This window comes from Macrosteles quadrilineatus, unplaced genomic scaffold (genome assembly GCF_028750875.1).
Source record: "Macrosteles quadrilineatus isolate MER2022 unplaced genomic scaffold, UCM_ALF_1.0 Scaffold_19__1_contigs__length_3004403, whole genome shotgun sequence".
Lineage (NCBI taxonomy): Eukaryota > Metazoa > Arthropoda > Insecta > Hemiptera > Cicadellidae > Macrosteles > Macrosteles quadrilineatus.
This window is the reverse complement of record NW_026542612.1, coordinates 2,876,308-2,897,311: the sequence shown is the minus strand read 5'-3', so window position 1 is coordinate 2,897,311 and position 21,004 is coordinate 2,876,308. Positions and strand designations below refer to the sequence as shown.

Sequence of the window (21,004 nt, the reverse complement as noted above, 5' to 3'; positions counted from 1 at the left end):
ATAAGAGAGTAGCCTGGGGCAGAGCGGTCCAAACCTTGAAGAAGACCAGTTGTACCTGTCTGAAGATTCTTCATGTTGTCTTCATGAAGATTGAAGAATATTCACCCTCGCACTTTATGTGGATTTTAACCATTTATTTTTAAATGGATGAGGTATGTTAATGTTATATTCTATATGATTGAATTTCAGTTACATAAATTGCAAAATTATGATATTTTATCCAGAGTTAATTACCAAATTCAAACCACATGTTCTTGTATCATGTAAAAACAATCCGGTTCAGGTCTACTCCTCAAAAATTGAATATTTTGTTGGAATATTAATTTATTAGGTTCATTAAATGTATTTTTAAACATTTCATGTGTCCAAAATAACTTTAAAAATCTATATCAAGTTAGTCTGTGGAAAATAATACAACAAAGTGAATATTTTATTTATGTATTTAAATTAATTGAAGAAATAATTATCTTTTGAAATTAGTCTACTGTTTCCTAGAATAAATAATGCTTTGAAATTATAATTAAATTGTCATATAAAAATATTAATATTACTATTTTAGTACCCTTTAAAAAAAATGTTAATTTCATTCACAAGTAAATATGCTACTTAGTTCTTAAAGAGGTAAACTAAAAAAAGAAACAATAATACACTGGTTTGTACTGCATTATAGTTAATTTATTGTAATTTGTAAAAGTGTTCAATTAAATGTTAGCTTTGTTCTGTTGAATGTTTTGAAGGGTAAAATATTACCAATTAATTAGTTGAAACTGAATATGTGTTATATGTGATAAATAATATTGTATTGCCACTCATGAAAGGATAACACACAAAGTATATTAAATTGTATGTAAATCTTGTGTATTACTGAGAAATTAATAGTTAACAAATGAATGAGTTATTTAAATACTGTAAATAGTTTGAAGTTGGAAATGTTATTAAAGTAGAATTATGTAGCACACATTAGTATTCAACTAACTGATGAATTTAAATGATGTATCCCATATCGAGTATAATATTTTTAATTGGAGATTCTGTTGAACAAACAATAATTGGATTACAGTAGGCCTTGATGTAAATATCAGTACAGTACTTAAAACAGAATATTTGTATTCAACATATTCAATTTAATCTATTATTTGCTTGTTTTACTTCCAACACAATTAATGTTTTATTTGTATAAAGTATAGTGTAGGGTAACTTAATGATGGATTAATTAAAATAATTGTTTATTTTATGGAGAACTTGCAAAAGGATTAAACAATTATGTAACAGCATTTATGTGTATATTTCGGTAATTGCTTAAGACTATTTATTGGGTTTATTGTACAGGGTTTTTGTGAGCCCTTCACACCATACTTGGAGGATCTACTGTGACAGCCTACAGGACTTGCCTACTGTGATTACCAGTATCTTCACACCTATCTGGACCTCATTGACCCCGTGACCTGTGTGCTATCTACTTGTGTGAGACAAATCGGTCTAGACCGGAATTCCCTTGATAGCTACCTTGTGCGGTGGACTTGGTGAGTGACACATTTACCTATTATTTATTGCCTGGACTTAACAAGGACTTATTGGAGGACAGCTCAAGACACTTGGACTATTCACGCCTGCCCGGATTAATCTTTTAGGTTAAATGGGGCCCCGGTCATTGAGTTTTCATGTATTTGTAATTTAGCTAGTAAGATTTTGGTTAGTGTTTGTTATTGTATTTATATGTCTTTGAAACTGTGCATTTAGGTGAGCTATTGAATGCTTTGAGCTTCAGAAGGGAGACTATCTGATCTAGAATTATATTCTGTTTCTTATCCAGCCATTTGAGCACACCTCAGAGGGAAAGATATTACATTGATTGCAATACTGTATTCACAAATCAATTGATTTATCTATTTATTTATTTGTATAGTTGCTAGTGATTGTCAATTGCTCTTGATTGCCTTAATTTCAAAGGATTAGATCCTTGGTTGCATGGGAATGTAAATCATAAATTATTGTTCTATTGACCTTGTGTATTATCATATTTGGTATAATAAATTCTCTAGCATGGCCATGTACACAAGCGTTGTTGTGTTCCTGTGTACTGTCTAGTTTAAAAATTTATTGTTGTATGTTGGTTTAATTATTGATTGGTTGATTACTTTTGACACTTAAAAGGATTTTGAACTTAGTAAACTACCCAAAAGTTCTTGGTTAGTAGTAAACTATATAGCCTGAGTTATCTAGTCATATCATCAACTGATAAGGGGTATGTGAGTTCTATGCTAACTGGGTAACCATTTACTACTGCTGATTATAAGTGAACTTGCTGATAATAGTATTATTGTTGTTGTCATTTTGGAGTAATAATTGGTTTGAATTTGGTAAGCTATTAGCCGCCCAGCTGATTGTTTCTTTTTATTATCTCATCCAAAATATCATCCCATGAGTACAGGAGAACTTCCTTGTTGGACCCTGTTTAAATTCTACTCTACAACACGGTGGCGCCCATAATAAACACTAAGAACATTCAGTTTGGATTATTTAGTAAGGTGTAAGCTTTGAGTTGGACCACCCCTTCTCCCTGAGAAAGCTGAGGCAAATTTGGGAAAGGTTACGAAAGGTTACAAATGGCGCCCTGCAACGTGGGGCCTTGAGTAGTAAAAAGGAAGCTTATACCTGGTTTAATATTATCTGGTTTACTCTTATATGAACTTTAGTTATTCTCTCTTAAATTTGGTGGCAACAATCAACATGTCTGCGCACAACATGAGAAAAGTTGAGGTTGCGTATGAATTGAAAATTCGGGGACTTTCAGCCGATGGTTCTGCTGGGGATCTGCGTAAAAGACTGTCAAAGGCAATGGCTAACAATGTACCTGTGGATGATGCTATAGTCAATTCCTTGGACCCAGATGAAGAACTTCAATGTTGCAAAGATATATTCGAAGATGTACATAGTCTTGTTTCTGAATATGAGGGTGACTTCAATGACACTGAGTACCAACGTATTTCCACCAGGCTTTGGCACTTGTATCCACGCATTGGGCGTATACCAATAGTTACAACTGACTCTGGAGATTCAAAAGAAGATACTAGGGGAAAATTGCTGGAAGAGACTAAGAAATTAATGGATTCTTTTCTTGTAGATCCCAAGTCCAAACAAATTTCAAACCTTGATAAGGTATCGAAAGAGAATCTAGCGGGATCTTCGTCCAAACCACAAGCTGTTCCTGCCCCATTGACTTTGTCAGACGGCACAATTGGAGATGTAGATGGCAACAAATCTTCATTACCGAAACATAACTTGGTTGAATCACGAAGCTACCAGAGAGTTGAGTCACTTAGCCCATTTGTGTCTAAATCCGTTCCCGTGTACAAGTGGGGTTTGAAATTCGATAACCAAGCCAAACAAACTGTTGGAGCATTCCTAGAGCGTGTGGAAGAGCTTTCTAGAGCTAGAGGTGTCACTCATAAGGAATTATTTGAGTCGGCTGTGGATCTCTTTTCAGGTCAAGCTCTCATTTGGTATAGGTCAGTTCAGTCTAGAGTCAACTCTTGGGAAGAATTGAAGCGGGAGATGAAGATTGTCTTCCAGGCACCTGATTACAATTTCCGGCTAATGCAAGAGATCTTTAGTCGTACTCAAGGAGAAAATGAAAGCATTGATCTTTATATTGCAGCAATGGAAGGTTTATATAGTAGACTGTCTGAGAAGGTTCCAGAGGCCACTAGATTAGCACAGATTTATCACAATCTGCACCCTCAGCTCCATGATAGACTGGCGTTATGTGACATCCAAACATTAGAAGACCTACGGTGCATGGGAAGGAAGGTGGAAGCTAGCCGACTTCGAGCATCAGTACCAAGACAGCATCCAAGAAGTGCAGTGACCTTAGAGCCTGATTTGGCTTATGAAGAAGGAACCCATCGTAGAGGACCTTGTTCATCAGGGAAAGTTTTTAGTTTAAACCAACAATCCTTACAGAGAACGGGAAGACCTCAAGACAGACCATGTTGGAATTGTGGAGAGTCAGGACATATGTTTAGGTTTTGTAAGGAGCCTATGAAGAGATTTTGTTATGGCTGTGGCAATCCTGACAAGACCAAGAGAGATTGTAACAAATGTAGCCCTCCAAAAAACTTGTAAACTTGGGAGCCAGCACTAATGTTCAGGTTGACTCCCAATATTCTCAACCAGCTATAAAACTTAGCTACTTGTTCCAGTCTGACAAAAATGACAATCGGCTATATCTTGATGTTAGAGTTTTTGGCAGGAAAATGAGAGCTCTTCTGGATTCAGGAGCTACTCATACAGTCTTAGGTAAAGATGGCCTTTGGGTGATGGATAAATTTCCAGCCAAACTGAGAACGACACCAACCCGATTTGTTGAGCTCGCTGATGGAAAACAAAAACATTTGGTTAGCGGATATATACAGTTACCAATTACCCTGGAAGGTCGGACAAGAAGCTTGCCCGTAATAGTTGTTCCGAGTCTTCAACAATCGCTTATTCTAGGCATTGATTTCTGGAATAAAATGCAAATCATTCCTTATGTTCATACTAAGACATGGGAGTTTGCACCTGATGTGAGAATTAGTGAGATGAGCACTCTTCCTGAACCAGAGGGAATTCTTTCAGAGGATCATCTTAGTGAAACACAGAAGGCTGAACTTCAAAAATTTCTTTCTGACCAGTTTAAAGAAGAAGGCGATCAGAAGACCCTGGGACGAACTACATTAGTGGAGCATGTCATTGATACCGGAGATACTCAACCGATCAAACAGAGATACTACCCCATGTCACCAGCTTTGTTGAAGACTGTTCATGAGGAACTGGACAAGATGTTGGCCTTAGGAGTTGTTTCACCCTCAAAAAGTGCTTGGTCAAGTCCAATAGTGATGGTTGATAAACCAGATGGCACAAAAAGATTTTGTGTGAATTTCAGGAAGGTGAATGATGTGACAAAACGAGACGCCTATCCCTTGCCTCAGGTGACCACAATATTAGACCGTCTCAGAGATGCCAGATTTCTAACTACACTAGACGTTAAGTCTGCATATTGGCAGATTCCCTTATCGCCAGGAAGCAAGGACAAAACTGCTTTCACGGTTCCAGGTCGTGGATTGTTTGAGTTCAACACCATGCCGTTTGGGCTTCACAATGCCCCAGCAACCTGGCAACGGTTCATCGATTCTGTTCTGGGTGCGGATCTTGAACAACATGTCTTTGTATATCTTGATGACATTATTATCGTAACGCAGACTTTTGAAGATCATCTAGAGGTGTTGAGAAAGGTTTTCCAGCGTCTTCAAGCCGCAAATGTGACCCTTAATAAGGGAAAATGCCACTTTTGTCGGAGCGAGCTACGCTATCTGGGTTATGTGGTAGATGTTAGAGGACTTCGGGTTGACCCTGAAAAGGTGGAGGCAATTACCAGGATACCAATTCCAACTAGTCAAAAGTCAGTCCGTCAATTTTGTGGTACTGCATCGTGGTATCGCAGGTTCATTCCCAATTTTGCCAGTCGACTGTACCCTTTATCGTCCCTTCTCAAGAGAAGCAATAAATTCGTGTGGACAGAAGAGGCTCAAAAATCTTTTGATGATATACGGAGCTGTCTTGTTAAGGCGCCCATCCTTAGATGTCCTGACTTCAGCAGACCTTTTACAATCTCGTGTGATGCCTCTGGAGTTGGTCTTGGAGCTGTTTTGAGTCAGACAGATGAACAAGGGGAACATGTGATCGCCTATGCCTCACGCACATTAGCAAGGGCGGAACAGAAATTTTCTGCAACTGAGCGGGAGTGTTTGGCCGTGATCTGGGCCGTTGAGCGGTTTAGACCGTATGTAGAGGGCACTCACTTTACAATTGTGACAGACCACTATAGCTTATTATGGTTGCACAATCTGAAGGACCCCCAGGGTAGGTTAGCACGTTGGGCCCTGCGTCTACAACCCTACAGCTTCAATTTGATTCACAGGAAGGGTAAGGAGCATGTTGTGCCTGATATGCTGTCTAGGTCCCTGGAAATGGACGAAAATCCAGTAATGGTAGCCAGAATTGATGGAACTGAGGATAAATGGTATACGAAGATGATTCAACAAGTTACGGAACATAGTGACAAATACCCTTCATGGCGAGTCGATGGAAATGTGTTGTGGAAATTGGTCCCTGTTTGCACAAGATTGGGTGATGGAAGTTCTGAGTGGAAGAAAGTGGTTCCAAAAGGAGAGCGTTCTGAAATCATCCGGATGTGTCATGACGTACCGACTGCGGGTCATATGGGCTCTTTCAAAACCTGTTCTAGAGTTAAACTGCAATATTATTGGCCCAAGATGCAGGAGGATATTGCAAGGTATGTCTCCCGTTGCAAGATTTGTCAAACGACTAAAAGTGACCAACAAAAACCCACTGGATTCATGGGAGCTCGTCGTGGTGTTTCAGAACCTTGGAAGATGATAGCCTCAGATTTAATTGGGCCCCTGCCAAGATCTACTTCTGGGTACAAATACATTTTGGTAGTGACAGACACCTTCAGCAAATTCACCTTATTGTTTCCTCTACGAGCAGCAACAAGTTCACTAGTAGCAAAACATTTAGAACAAGATGTCTTCTTGATATTTGGAATTCCAGCATACCTCGTTTGTGATAACGGATCTGAGTTTACTGGAAGGGCTCTAAAGATGCTGGCTAATGAATATAAAGTCAAGATTTTGTATAATGCCAGTCGACATCCTCAAGCAAATCCTGCCGAGAGAGTAAACAAAACTATTGGAAATATGCTACGAGCTTTTGTAGGCGATAACCACCGGCTATGGGATAGAGAGCTTCCCAAGATTGCTTTTGCTCTCAGAACAGCCAAACATGAGACTACTAACTACTCACCGGTCTTCTTGAATTTTGGAAGAGAGTTGCTTCTTAGAACAGAACCTGCTGAGTCCATTGAAGATGGTCAAGAAGTAGAAGAATCTGAAGATTACGGCTGCAAGATGAAAGGACTGAAGACACTGTACCAGGAAGTTCAACAGAGGTTGGATGACGCTTACAGCAAAAATTGTGCGAGATATAATCTTAGAAGACGACATTTGGAATTCAAGGAGAATGATCAAGTCCTCAAGCGAAACTTTCCAGTATCTGATGCTGCAAACCATTTCTGTGGAAAGTTGGCACCCAAGTTCACTGGTCCATATATTGTGGCAAAAAGGATCTCTCCTATAATTTATCAACTGAAGAAAGAAGATGGCACTCTGATCAGAAATTGGCACATCTCTGACCTCAAACGTTACATCGCATAAGAAAATTTGGGAAATTTTCTAAAGGAGGAGGAGTATTTGTAACAATTGATATACTCTATTGCCTCCCTAATTATCATTTATTGAAGTTGGCCACTTCAAAAGATGAATTAACACCTTTTTGAGTTGATGAGCGCGCAATCAGCTCAAATAAAAAAATTAGAGGATCATTTCAAACAATTACTCCAAACCCAACCAGACAATAGCCATTGTATCAGTTCACCAGCTCAACTGATAAGGATGTTTCTACTGATAAGAGAGTAGCCTGGGGCAGAGCGGTCCAAACCTTGAAGAAGACCAGTTGTACCTGTCTGAAGATTCTTCATGTTGTCTTCATGAAGATTGAAGAATATTCACCCTCGCACTTTATGTGGATTTTAACCATTTATTTTTAAATGGATGAGGTATGTTAATGTTATATTCTATATGATTGAATTTCAGTTACATAAATTGCAAAATTATGATATTTTATCCAGAGTTAATTACCAAATTCAAACCACATGTTCTTGTATCATGTAAAAACAATCCGGTTCAGGTCTACTCCTCAAAAATTGAATATTTTGTTGGAATATTAATTTATTAGGTTCATTAAATGTATTTTTAAACATTTCATGTGTCCAAAATAACTTTAAAAATCTATATCAAGTTAGTCTGTGGAAAATAATACAACAAAGTGAATATTTTATTTATGTATTTAAATTAATTGAAGAAATAATTATCTTTTGAAATTAGTCTACTGTTTCCTAGAATAAATAATGCTTTGAAATTATAATTAAATTGTCATATAAAAATATTAATATTACTATTTTAGTACCCTTTAAAAAAAATGTTAATTTCATTCACAAGTAAATATGCTACTTAGTTCTTAAAGAGGTAAACTAAAAAAAGAAACAATAATACACTGGTTTGTACTGCATTATAGTTAATTTATTGTAATTTGTAAAAGTGTTCAATTAAATGTTAGCTTTGTTCTGTTGAATGTTTTGAAGGGTAAAATATTACCAATTAATTAGTTGAAACTGAATATGTGTTATATGTGATAAATAATATTGTATTGCCACTCATGAAAGGATAAAACACAAAGTATATTAAATTGTATGTAAATCTTGTGTATTACTGAGAAATTAATAGTTAACAAATGAATGAGTTATTTAAATACTGTAAATAGTTTGAAGTTGGAAATGTTATTAAAGTAGAATTATGTAGCACACATTAGTATTCAACTAACTGATGAATTTAAATGATGTATCCCATATCGAGTATAATATTTTTAATTGGAGATTCTGTTGAACAAACAATAATTGGATTACAGTAGGCCTTGATGTAAATATCAGTACAGTACTTAAAACAGAATATTTGTATTCAACATATTCAATTTAATCTATTATTTGCTTGTTTTACTTCCAACACAATTAATGTTTTATTTGTATAAAGTATAGTGTAGGGTAACTTAATGATGGATTAATTAAAATAATTGTTTATTTTATGGAGAACTTGCAAAAGGATTAAACAATTATGTAACAGCATTTATGTGTATATTTCGGTAATTGCTTAAGACTATTTATTGGGTTTATTGTACAGGGTTTTTGTGAGCCCTTCACACCATACTTGGAGGATCTACTGTGACAGCCTACAGGACTTGCCTACTGTGATTACCAGTATCTTCACACCTATCTGGACCTCATTGACCCCGTGACCTGTGTGCTATCTACTTGTGTGAGACAAATCGGTCTAGACCGGAATTCCCTTGATAGCTACCTTGTGCGGTGGACTTGGTGAGTGACACATTTACCTATTATTTATTGCCTGGACTTAACAAGGACTTATTGGAGGACAGCTCAAGACACTTGGACTATTCACGCCTGCCCGGATTAATCTTTTAGGTTAAATGGGGCCCCGGTCATTGAGTTTTCATGTATTTGTAATTTAGCTAGTAAGATTTTGGTTAGTGTTTGTTATTGTATTTATATGTCTTTGAAACTGTGCATTTAGGTGAGCTATTGAATGCTTTGAGCTTCAGAAGGGAGACTATCTGATCTAGAATTATATTCTGTTTCTTATCCAGCCATTTGAGCACACCTCAGAGGGAAAGATATTACATTGATTGCAATACTGTATTCACAAATCAATTGATTTATCTATTTATTTATTTGTATAGTTGCTAGTGATTGTCAATTGCTCTTGATTGCCTTAATTTCAAAGGATTAGATCCTTGGTTGCATGGGAATGTAAATCATAAATTATTGTTCTATTGACCTTGTGTATTATCATATTTGGTATAATAAATTCTCTAGCATGGCCATGTACACAAGCGTTGTTGTGTTCCTGTGTACTGTCTAGTTTAAAAATTTATTGTTGTATGTTGGTTTAATTATTGATTGGTTGATTACTTTTGACACTTAAAAGGATTTTGAACTTAGTAAACTACCCAAAAGTTCTTGGTTAGTAGTAAACTATATAGCCTGAGTTATCTAGTCATATCATCAACTGATAAGGGGTATGTGAGTTCTATGCTAAACTGGGTAACCATTTACTACTGCTGATTATAAGTGAACTTGCTGATAATAGTATTATTGTTGTTGTCATTTTGGAGTAATAATTGGTTTGAATTTGGTAAGCTATTAGCCGCCCAGCTGATTGTTTCTTTTTATTATCTCATCCAAAATATCATCCCATGAGTACAGGAGAACTTCCTTGTTGGACCCTGTTTAAATTCTACTCCACAACACGGTGGCGCCCATAATAAACACTAAGAACATTCAGTTTGGATTATTTAGTAAGGTGTAAGCTTTGAGTTGGACCACCCCTTCTCCCTGAGAAAGCTGAGGCAAATTTGGGAAAGGTTACGAAAGGTTACAAATGTACTAAAATTATTAACCGGCTATGAAATAAGGTAAATTGAATACGACTGTAATAAATAAGGTGCAACACCAATGATAACTAATTTGTAAATAGTGTTATGTTGGTATGTAAACATGATTCTTGCTGTTACCACTTAATGAAAAGAACCAGTACCAAAAACCAACGTTAATAGTAGTTAAGAACTATAGTACATCCGACCAATTTAATGTGTTAATCAAGTCCCGAGGTCAATGCTGTAATGGTCACACGCATGTATATTATTACTTCATCTTTTTTTGACCATCTGTAAAAAATTGCAATTTAAAAAGTAAAGTGGTATTTGCCGTGTATAAATAAATAAATAAATAACCTCGGGACTTGATTAACATCTCAATATCATTGATCAATATCATTCTTGGTTTTGGATTTTCTCACAAAAAGTTATCGGAAATCAAAGTTATTTTCCATTAGGCCTAATTACATTATTTGTAAACAACTTTTAATGTAAACATATCGGTGACAGTTTGAAAAAAAAAAACATTATCCAAACAACTTTTTGTTATTTAATAGATGACGTATTCTCTGAACAATGTTTGGTACCTATGTAGTAGCCTAAACATGTTGGGTTTTTTAACGTTTTATTTTTATTTCCTAAGTAGGTAGGCCATGTAATCTAGGGAAAAGTAGGCCTACCGGTATCAAGGATCGTTGTCGAATAGGTTGTTATGAATAATTGGGTAGGCATACCCAACTACTATATCAACCCAACTAAGATACAGGCTATGGGCCTATTGGCTGTATGGTTCAGCGATTGCAGCACATAGCGGTGAGTAGAATGAAACAGAAAGTGATACATTAGAAAAGTGAGTTTAGCATCATCCGTAAAACTCTGTTACAATCACCCACTCCAGTTGTGATGTTTCACTTTACACTTTACACAACCACCATTGAAACGTCGTCAATGAGTGGAAACCTTAATAGTTTGATAAATGTAAGTTTCCCAGCCTTATACAACACTGATTCAAGGTCTTTTTCCCGGTTATCAAAAATCCAGAACAATTTCATACACAAAGAAGCATATCAATTTCATTTACGGTTACAATACACATTATTGAACTTGCAATAAGTAAGGATGTAAGGATGTGATGATCCTTTATGTAAGGAAAATCGTTTTTAATCTCACTTGGTTTGGTTTGGTGCTTTCAAAACGTGATCGGAAATGTTTGCGGTATTTGTAAACAACATTTAAGTTAAACATATCAGTGACAGCTAGAAAAAAATAACCTTGATCCGAACATCTGTTTGTTATTTCATAGATAGATGATTATGTGATAGACGTTGGGAGAAAACATGACAAAAATCACATGAAATTGAGTTTTTAAACGTCCGTCATTTTATTTACAAAGTGGTGAGGCCATATTTTAAAGGCTAAAGACACTCTCCCCAATCCAGTGAATACATTAAAATGATTTGGATCTTGATAGGTACTCTCGTTTTTCAGGAGAAGGCCGCGTAAAATGCCTCTTGGGCCGTGACAGATGGACAGACAGACAGAAATAGAGATGAGACTTGTTTCGGCTTCTTTAATGTATAAAACATAAAAATAACCTAAAAATTTATAATTTTGAGCAATGTACCTAGACAAAACTCTAATTATATTTATATAGATGAGTTTGACCGGATGGTGTTTTTGTTTTGGCCTCTGAGTAAAGAAAAAAAAAAAAAAAAAACGAAAAAGAAAATTGGTCCCGGGCCCAGGTCTTACCATGAGACCATCATTACAAGTGTAAATTTGCTAAAAAACCATTAATGCCTATGCACCATTAACTTTATATATTGTAAATAGAAATACTATTTTTATATGAAATACATGTAGGCCTACTATTGCCTTTGGGGAGCGAGCTGGCGTAGTGGTTAGAGCGCGGGACTTCAGTCCCTGAGGTCCCGGGTTCGATCCCCGCCAAGTCACCAAGGATTCAATCTAAGTGATAATGCCGCAACCCCTAGGTCTAGCCTGAAGTAACTGGCTGGGTAGCTGAGTGGTTATAGTGCTCGCCTACTAATCAAAAGGTCGCCGTTTCGATCCTGAGAAAAGTCAGTAGTTTTTTGATGGTTCAAAACTGGACCCAGCTGTTCCTGATCATTGGGCTTTAAATAAATGATCCTGGCTAAAGTAACAGCTGATTTTAGTCAGTAACAAAGCTACACAGATCATCTCACACCATTCTACACTCATCCTTCACTCATATTTGGGTTAAAATACGCACCTAAGTGGCGTCCCCATCTTAATGATTGATAATTGATAATTGAATCTGAAAAACAATCCCAGGCTCGTGCCTAGCGTCCTAGGAAAAAAAATTGTCTTTGGATACTGCAAGTAGACGTCTCGTTGACATAAACCAGTTGTACCACTGACTTCGGATACTGTGAGTAAACATCCCATTTACGTGAACCAGATGTTCCATTGACTTTGGATACTGAAAGTAGACATTCCATTAATGTGAATCAGACCATTGACTTGGAAAGTCAAACTCAATAGTTAGACAAAGACAGCTAGACGTGCGCCCTGTCAGCTGTCGACTGTTGAACTACCAGGTATCAGTGAGGTTTTATTGACATTATTTAAGTTTTTTGTTACTTTTATTTATATTATTTGAAGGGCAAATTTATAGCTGCTTACAGATTAAACTGCTGTGTGAACCAAGAGAAGGGAAGAAACTACTCGTACTGGATATTGATTACACGTTGTTCGATCATCGATCAGTCGCTGAGTCTGGCTATGAGCTCATGAGACCTTATCTGCATGAGTTTCTCACTTCTGCTTATCAAGTGAGTGTTTTTAAAGGAATAATGATAATATAAATGAACTTCTTTACGAAAAGTATTACCTCACATTTACTGAAGAAGTAAAATTACACCAGTACCAAGTTAAACATTAATTTTAAAGTTTTCTTTTGTCCAGGATCCTTTATAACATCCACAAAATGAAATAATACAGAGTAATATTGGGAAAACTAAGAGGACTTTGTATTAACTTGCTTATTATAATCAAAATTTGTGAGAAATATCAATCTAAACATAGTCTATAATAATGGTACAATACCTCGTCAAGTAATCCAAATGTTTATTGAGGTTAACAACCTACATGTTTTGCCATAAATACGGCATCGTCAGGGTTACAAAAACGAAGACATAGATGTCACACGCACACAATAAATACACGTATATTTGTATATTAGCTAGTACAGCAATTTTTTTTTTCTCTAGCCCAGGAACCAGGGGGGGGCAAATACCCCCCTGACCCCCCCCTGCCCCCCCCCCTAAATGACGCCCCTGTACACAAATGCACCCACATACAATATCGCTAAACGACTAGAAAGAATCCTAAAGGATAATATAGTGCTAGACAATAACCACAGCCTAAGGAATTCCTTTGATTTCATTGACAAAATTAAAGATTGGCACATACAAAACCACCATTTGCTTGCCTCATTCGACATAGTGAATTTATACACGAATGTGCCCATAGAAAAAACCATAGATATAATACAAACAAACAAATCAGCTATGTTACTAGAGGAAATAAAAGAGATTATTGATCTGTTAAGAGAGATTTTGAGACAAAACTATTTTGCATTTAATGGGAAATATTATTCTCAAACTGATGGTCTGGCAATGGGCTCCCCATTCTCTGGAATTTTATCTAATATAATATACTTAAATTACATTGAAAATGAGTACATTTTATCCGACAAGAACAAACATCATTCTAAAATATTATTATACAATAGATTGATGATATACCATTGTCTTGTTTGATGGCAGTAAATGGCAGTTGGATGTATTTTTATCTAAACAAAATAGCCCCAAGACTAAAGTTCACCTTAGAAACAGAAGAAGACATCGCAATACATTTCCTAGATTTAACCATAACTAAAATTAACAATAAATTTTATTATAAAATCTACAGGAAATCCACTTTTTCAGTTCAGACCATTCACGCGACCTCCTATCATCCACATTCTCAAAAAAATAGCAGCATACTGCTCAATGGTACACAGTATTCTAACGGTCCCTTTAAGTCCCACAAATTCACAAATCATCTACAAAATCATAATGCCAAGATTGTCCAAGCCAATATGTTAGGCAAACAGGTCGTGGGTTCGCTACTCGCAACAACGAACACAGGCCCAAACCACGTTTAATCAAACAGAATTCAGCGTTTGCCCAGCATTTAATCGACCTAAACCATAACATGAGTGAGATTGCTGATGGCCTTGAGGTGCTACATAAATGCAGAAAAGGTAGTAAACTAAACACGTTAGGGGAATTTGAAATTTACAAATTATACCACGACAACCCCGCCAGTGGACATAGCCTCAACGAAAAAGGATCTAAGGACCAGTGGTTGTCCAATAAACTACTTGAAAATTATGCCATAAGTTTCCTGAATCATTAGAACGGCAAACGGTTCCAGCATGTCTTGTTGGACTACCCCAGTGATCATTACCTTAATAAATAACTATGGTCTGTTTGGCATAGACATTTTTATTCTGTGCATTTTGTCTTTATTATTGCTTCTATTCATAGCACAGAAAAACATGATGAATTTTCCTGTGAGATGAGAATGTCTAGTTTTATCCTCTGAAAATATTATGACCCTAGAGTCAAGAATTTATTGTTTGAAAACCAAACCACACTTCCTGCTTGGACACGGATTACACAAGCTACTGGGCTGACTAGGCTGTAACTAAGTAAGCAGGACTAGGTAGCGGAGCACAGGATCATTCGGAGCCGTTCACTTGAGCGTACGACGACAGCGATCGAGCTTGGTGTCGCAAACCATCTTCAGGCTCCGCTTCCTGGCCAAGTGTCGCGACTAATCGCGGCTAGCTAGTCAATAGCTCTAACGATGTAGCAGTACACGTAGCCATATCGGAGTGTTCACACGAGCGGTCTGTCTTCGCGCTGCAGCTCGCATACTTGCCTTTGTTTTCATTGTATGCCAGTGATGGATCCGAGTGGTTTTGATATAGATATTTTCATCGAATTGGCGAAGCAACGGCCGTGTCTTTGGAACACTTGAGTTTCGGAATATCATGATGAAATTCATAGTTAACTGATAGAAAATAAAGTTAGTTTTTGTTGAAGTTAGCTGTTTGTTGGGCAGTTGTTTTAAAGGGTTTCGTATGTAATGGAATAATGGCACATCATGGTAACTAACTATAATAAAAGTAATGTTTGCGCACAATGATTTAAAAGACGGCTCCTACCATTTCTTCCAAATTTTTTGAAATAGTTTTAGGATAAAAACAATATCCATGTGAGGCTCTGTTCTGGGAAAATTAATTTTTCATTAAAAACTTAAAATCAAATTTTAATATCTTTAACATTAGTCTTGTGGACTGTCAAGTAGCTATGACAGTGATACAAAAATGTAAACTAATGAATTGTAACATTAGGCTTGTGACAAATCATCTACAGTACAGTAGTAAATTACAAAATACAGTACAAAGGAAAAGGGAATTTCTATGAATGCTATTGAACATTGCTTATGTAATACATTTGGATTGTATGATGAATTACTAACCATAGGGATAATTACGACTGTTCAAAAACATTAAGTGATTTGCCACAAAACATTACACACTGATAATGAACTAAAAGTCTAAAGGAAAGGCCAAGGACAATTTGTAGTTTTCGACGATGCGCCACACGAATTGATACTTTATTACACCATCCCGTAATTATAGTTGCCACGTTCCGCGATCCCAGTGACTAACGCAATAACGGTCAACAGATAACAGATGTTTTGTATCACGTGTTAATATTGAAGCTTATTGTAGACATTTTATAAATTACTCGTCAACAAGGAAAAAAGTTTGTTAGGTAAGTTAAGAATGAGTGTATGTCTACCAAAAATGAATTAACTTTACAACTTAATTAATCGTAGTAAAACTGAAAATATTTGTAGGCTTATAAGTTATATTTTTTTTACCTCTTGAACAAATCAAACACCTCGAGCAATGCTCGGTCCCCTGGTACTTTTGTTTTAATCAAACATTGTCACATTTTACATTTCTTCAACAGAAACAAATGACTTAAACTTGTCACTGTCAGATAATGAACATCAACTGAGGACCCCTCGGTGCTTGGGGTGTTGTTATTGGTTGTCACTGCCCTTCCACGGGCCCACTGCATACCATATAGTACAATAACATAGTATAAAAATATTCGTGAAATTCAAAACATATTCTGTAAGGCCTAAACGTGAGGTATACGTAATAACCTAAAACATATTCAAAGAACACTGTGACAACCAGCCCCAATACAATATTTTATTAAAATAACTGTTTTAACACAAAAATATGTAAAAAATCTTAACAGCCTATATTGTTTAAAAACATTGTCAGCAAAGGGTCGTGGCTTTCAAACTTGTCTTAGCTTCAAAACATGTGTGACTTTCAATCCGACTCTTAATTCTTATTATCTATTCAACCTTGATACTGTCATAGAAAGCTTTAAACTCTTCTGGCATATATCGGGACATATCATCTAATTTATTATAGTACAATGACATAGTATAAAACTATTAATAAATCCAAAACATATTCTGTAAGGCCTAAACGTGAGGTATACGTAATAACCTAAAATATTTTCAAAGAACACTTTGACAACCAGTTCCAATACAATATTTTATTAAAATATTGTTTTAGCACAAAAATATGTAAGGCCTACATTGTTTAAAAACATTGTCAGTAAAGGGTCGTGGTTTTCAATCTTGTCTTAGCTTCAAAACACATGTGACTTTCAATCCGACTCTTAATTCATATTAGTCTATTCAACCTTGATACTGTCATAGAAAGCTTTAAACTATTCTGGCATATATTGGGAAATATCATCTAAATCCTTCTTCTTTGCAGGCTTTATTCCTAAGGAACTGGTATACAAGTTAGTAAACGCTGCTACCTTTACAGGGGGGTAGATTCTTTTGGTGTTTTTCATTTTCTTTGCCAAACAGTGTGACGTCCATGGTTGCAAGACATTATGTGATGGTCTTGCACGTAGTGTAATTGGGTCGTCTTTGGTGATCTGGTACCATACGTGGTCTGTTATGTTAAACTTAGTTGTACACAATGAATTCAAGACTATATCCATATTTTTGAAGTCCTCGCCGTCCATAACATCTACTTCAAATGGTCGGGAATAATCCTTGGCGTTTGCAATGATTTCGACAAAATGAAAGGGGATGTACACTTTTTCCCCTTTTTTGGCTTTTTCGATCATTGCAAAGTCTCGGTCACAAGGAAGGAAACTGTAGCCTGTGGACAAAAACTTTTGTTCCACAGTCGAAAAATATTCATTTACAAGGAGGTGTTGTAGCAAAGCAATCATGCGCCAGTTATTATTCTGGCCAACACATCTATCGGACCAAATAACCAAGTTGCGTATTTCACCTTCCTTGAGTTTAGAAAAATGTAGAGTTATGTATTTTAAAACACATAAAGCAACTTCGGCTGAACCTCTTTTCCCAACAGTCTCATCCCAAAAACACATCATGGCCTTATTCGTACCTGCATTGTGTATGGCTAAATTGTAACATGAAAGTTGTCTTTGATGAAATACATTGTTGTGCGTAAGGTTTGGACAAAAAAGAACCTGTTGAAGATCAACACACAGCACAATTGTGTTTGGGTTAGCTTTAGCAAATGTAGTGTCTTCTGCCAATGACTAATAGGCAAGATCTGCCTTTGAGTGGTGAACTTGACTTTCTCTTTCGACTTTTTTTCTTTCGTTTTCATCGTTAGCTGCTGTTAATTTGATATAGAGCCGATCGCAATAGCCGCAAGTATCAGACCTTGGCACGCCAAACCTTAAATTAAAATCGGAATTAAAAACATCTCTATACATATGAAGAGTTAATTGCGTCTCGGAATGATTGTTAACAAAGAGCTTCCACATTCTTCTTATGTTAAGGTTAGGGTTTAAACAATTTCTTTTACACTGGGAGCGAGAGTAATGGTTTTCCTGCAATGGAAAAGAAGAAATGTGTTGCCTTATTAGGTCCTTAGTTTCATCCGTTACTTTATGAGGATGGTTTCCATGTAAACCTCGTCCATCAGACAAAGTTCTGTCAAATTTTATCTTGTCCACAAGTATCTGGACACGGTGTGGCGTGACATTAAAAATTGTACATAAGGTATTTCTGCATACACGAACGTTGTTGTCTTTCCTTGGAATGAAGTACTGGACGGTACAATGTCTTTTGGAAATATCTTAACTTACCCTTCGCTGATTAATTCCTCCCACCTTTATACAAGCCTTGGCTAAGAACGTAGATTGGCCGTTGTAGTCCAGCTTGTAGAATTCACCAAACTGCTTCCTCTTCTCATCATAGCTTAGTTTACCACATTCAAACTGGCAGGAACATACTCTTTCCTAAAAAAAATAAATACATGATTAAAATATAAACTAGCTGTATGAATATAACAATTTAGGTACACTAGTATTCTGAACAAAAATATAGGCTATAGACTATGCATCGCAAAACAGTTTGCCTAACGAATTTTGAAGATATTATAACAGAAATGGATTGTTATAATTAAAATTTTCAAAATTAATAAAATGTAAAGGTTGTTCATTAAAATTTTCGGTCACATATAAATTAATAAAATTCATATCTTACATGCTAAATTACATAATTTACATTATTAAATTACATAACAGCGGTTTATTTTTACAACAGGTGGCGCTTAAAACGTTATTCAACGTACCTCTCCTGGTGGCAGTTTTCCTGGAATGGGTTTATTCTTTTTCGTTGTATACGGCAATCCAGCGTTCCTTGATTCCTTCCGTATCTTGTTTTTCCATCTGCACACATTAAGTTTACGTTTTTTCCCATTATTCAGCCGTTTCTGGTCACCGGGTGACAGCGACACGCTAGGCGGGGCATCCATCGGCGGGCGGTTAGAACGTTGTCTGCACGCGCCCTGGCAAGACACAAAAATCCCGCCAATTCCGAGAGGCAAAATCAGAGCTACCAACTTAAAAATCTTCAATGCTAAATATACCTACGTTTAGGAAATGTCGTTTAGAACCTTGTACACAGAATATCTTCATTTCAGAAATTTTGTCGCTTGCAACGTTATTCAGCGGGCCCGTTCAATTCCAATTAAATATTTGATAATAAATTCTTACTACATCACATTTTGGTGCTAAAAACTATTATTGAATTCATCGTGGTACGTTTTAAGACATAAATCATGCATATATATTTAACTGCTATAACAGAATAAAATTTAACTGGCAAACTTAAATAAATAAATAAATAAATAAATCTTTATTGTCACATAACGTTTACAAAATATAGCAATGCTATAAAACAGGTGACATTGTCAATACAGTATACAAATACCTTAAAACTAAGGAGTTATAAAAGAATAAAATAAACTAACGCTATGAAAATAGAAATAATTGTTGTAGACAAAATAGATAAACTTAAACATTGCATTTAAAATACCAAATAATTACACATCTTGATCACATAAAAACTCATCTATACTATAATATGTTTTCCTTAAAAGAAAATTAGTAAGGCTGCTCTTGAAATGCTTAGACTGTATTCTGTTTTTGAATACAGTCTACTTATAATGGTAAATTACCATGTACAGTATCATGATAAGTACGGTATAGAGTAAAATATGATAGGTTTGATTACGCAAATTTTCATTTAGGTTATTATTACCGGCGTTTTAATTTTATTAGATAGCAATTGATAAATATCTACTCAACATCTTTTTTATCAATGAAATTCACAAACCACTAAAATATAACCCTGCATAAATATCTCAAATTCTCCAGTAAAGCAGTTATACAATGATCAGTCGCGCTTCGCTTCTCTACGGCACACGAATCTGAGGTTCCGAGGCGAGCGGATGTGCAGTTCCGGCAAGTCACGTGGGCGCGGGGAGCAGGGCTCAGCTGTCTGTACTTTGCGCCCTAACAGCAGACAGCACTATGGTTTTACTGCCCGCCACATCTACTGGTCAGTGACGTCAGCGCAATGATCGCCCCTTCCCGCCAGAGTGTGCTGATTGCTTATTCACAATCAATGCATGGAGTATTCTGTCTGTAGTGTTTATATAGTCAATGGTCTGACTCATGTTTGAAAGTAAGGTAATCAAATCACTCGGCATAAATAAAACTGCCTTTTACTGTATTAATTAGCAAATGTTCCTCAGTGCTTTACAGGATAACCGTATAATTATCTTGAAACTAAACTGTAGTATTGGTCTGGAAAGTATATGATAACAAGTGAATTATGTTTCTGCTAATTGAATTTTATTTCAATAGCAAACTCCACTTGTTTTGTTCAGAGAGACGTGATTCAAACCCTTAACCTACAGCACTGGCTCCCAGTCAGACAACATTTTCATTAATTTTATAACTATATTTGATTTCAAAGCATTTCCGGATAACTTAGGTCCTGTTCTTTGAGTTAGGCATGTGCATACAGTTGAAAATTAAAAGTTGGATTGATCATGATTAATCTGACATGACTATTAAAATGGATAAAATGATTTAAAAAAAAAATGTCTCGATAAAAATAAATATTGTGTATTCTAATTCAAATCAGTTAGAAAACACATTGACAATGAGTTTGTTACTACTCTTACAACTAAATTAATGTTTTTTTTCTAACCATATTTTATTTTTCAGGATTATGATATAGCTATTTGGTCAGCCACAAGTATGAAATGGATTGAGAAAAAGATGGATCTCCTGGGAGTTTCAAATAATAGTTCATATAAAATTATCTTCTACTTGGATTACCTTGCCATGATATCAGTTCACACACCAAAATATGGAGTTGTTCAGGTTAGTTGATTAAG

At 36.0% G+C, this 21,004-nt stretch overlaps 1 protein-coding gene across 2 annotated transcripts in view; it reads left to right on the top strand.

Moving 5' to 3' along the window:
• LOC129005291 (ubiquitin-like domain-containing CTD phosphatase 1) overlaps window positions 1-21,004 on the top strand; it is a 44,300-nt gene that overhangs the window by 10,138 nt on the left and 13,158 nt on the right. The window contains exons 3-4 of one of the 2 annotated variants that reach the window (XM_054434141.1): window positions 12,795-12,941; window positions 20,832-20,990. In XM_054434141.1, the coding sequence (XP_054290116.1) occupies window positions 12,795-12,941; window positions 20,832-20,990 (306 nt within the window). The remainder of the gene's footprint in view (window positions 1-12,794; window positions 12,942-20,831; window positions 20,991-21,004) is intronic. The other variant, XM_054434142.1, reaches the window with a different exon arrangement.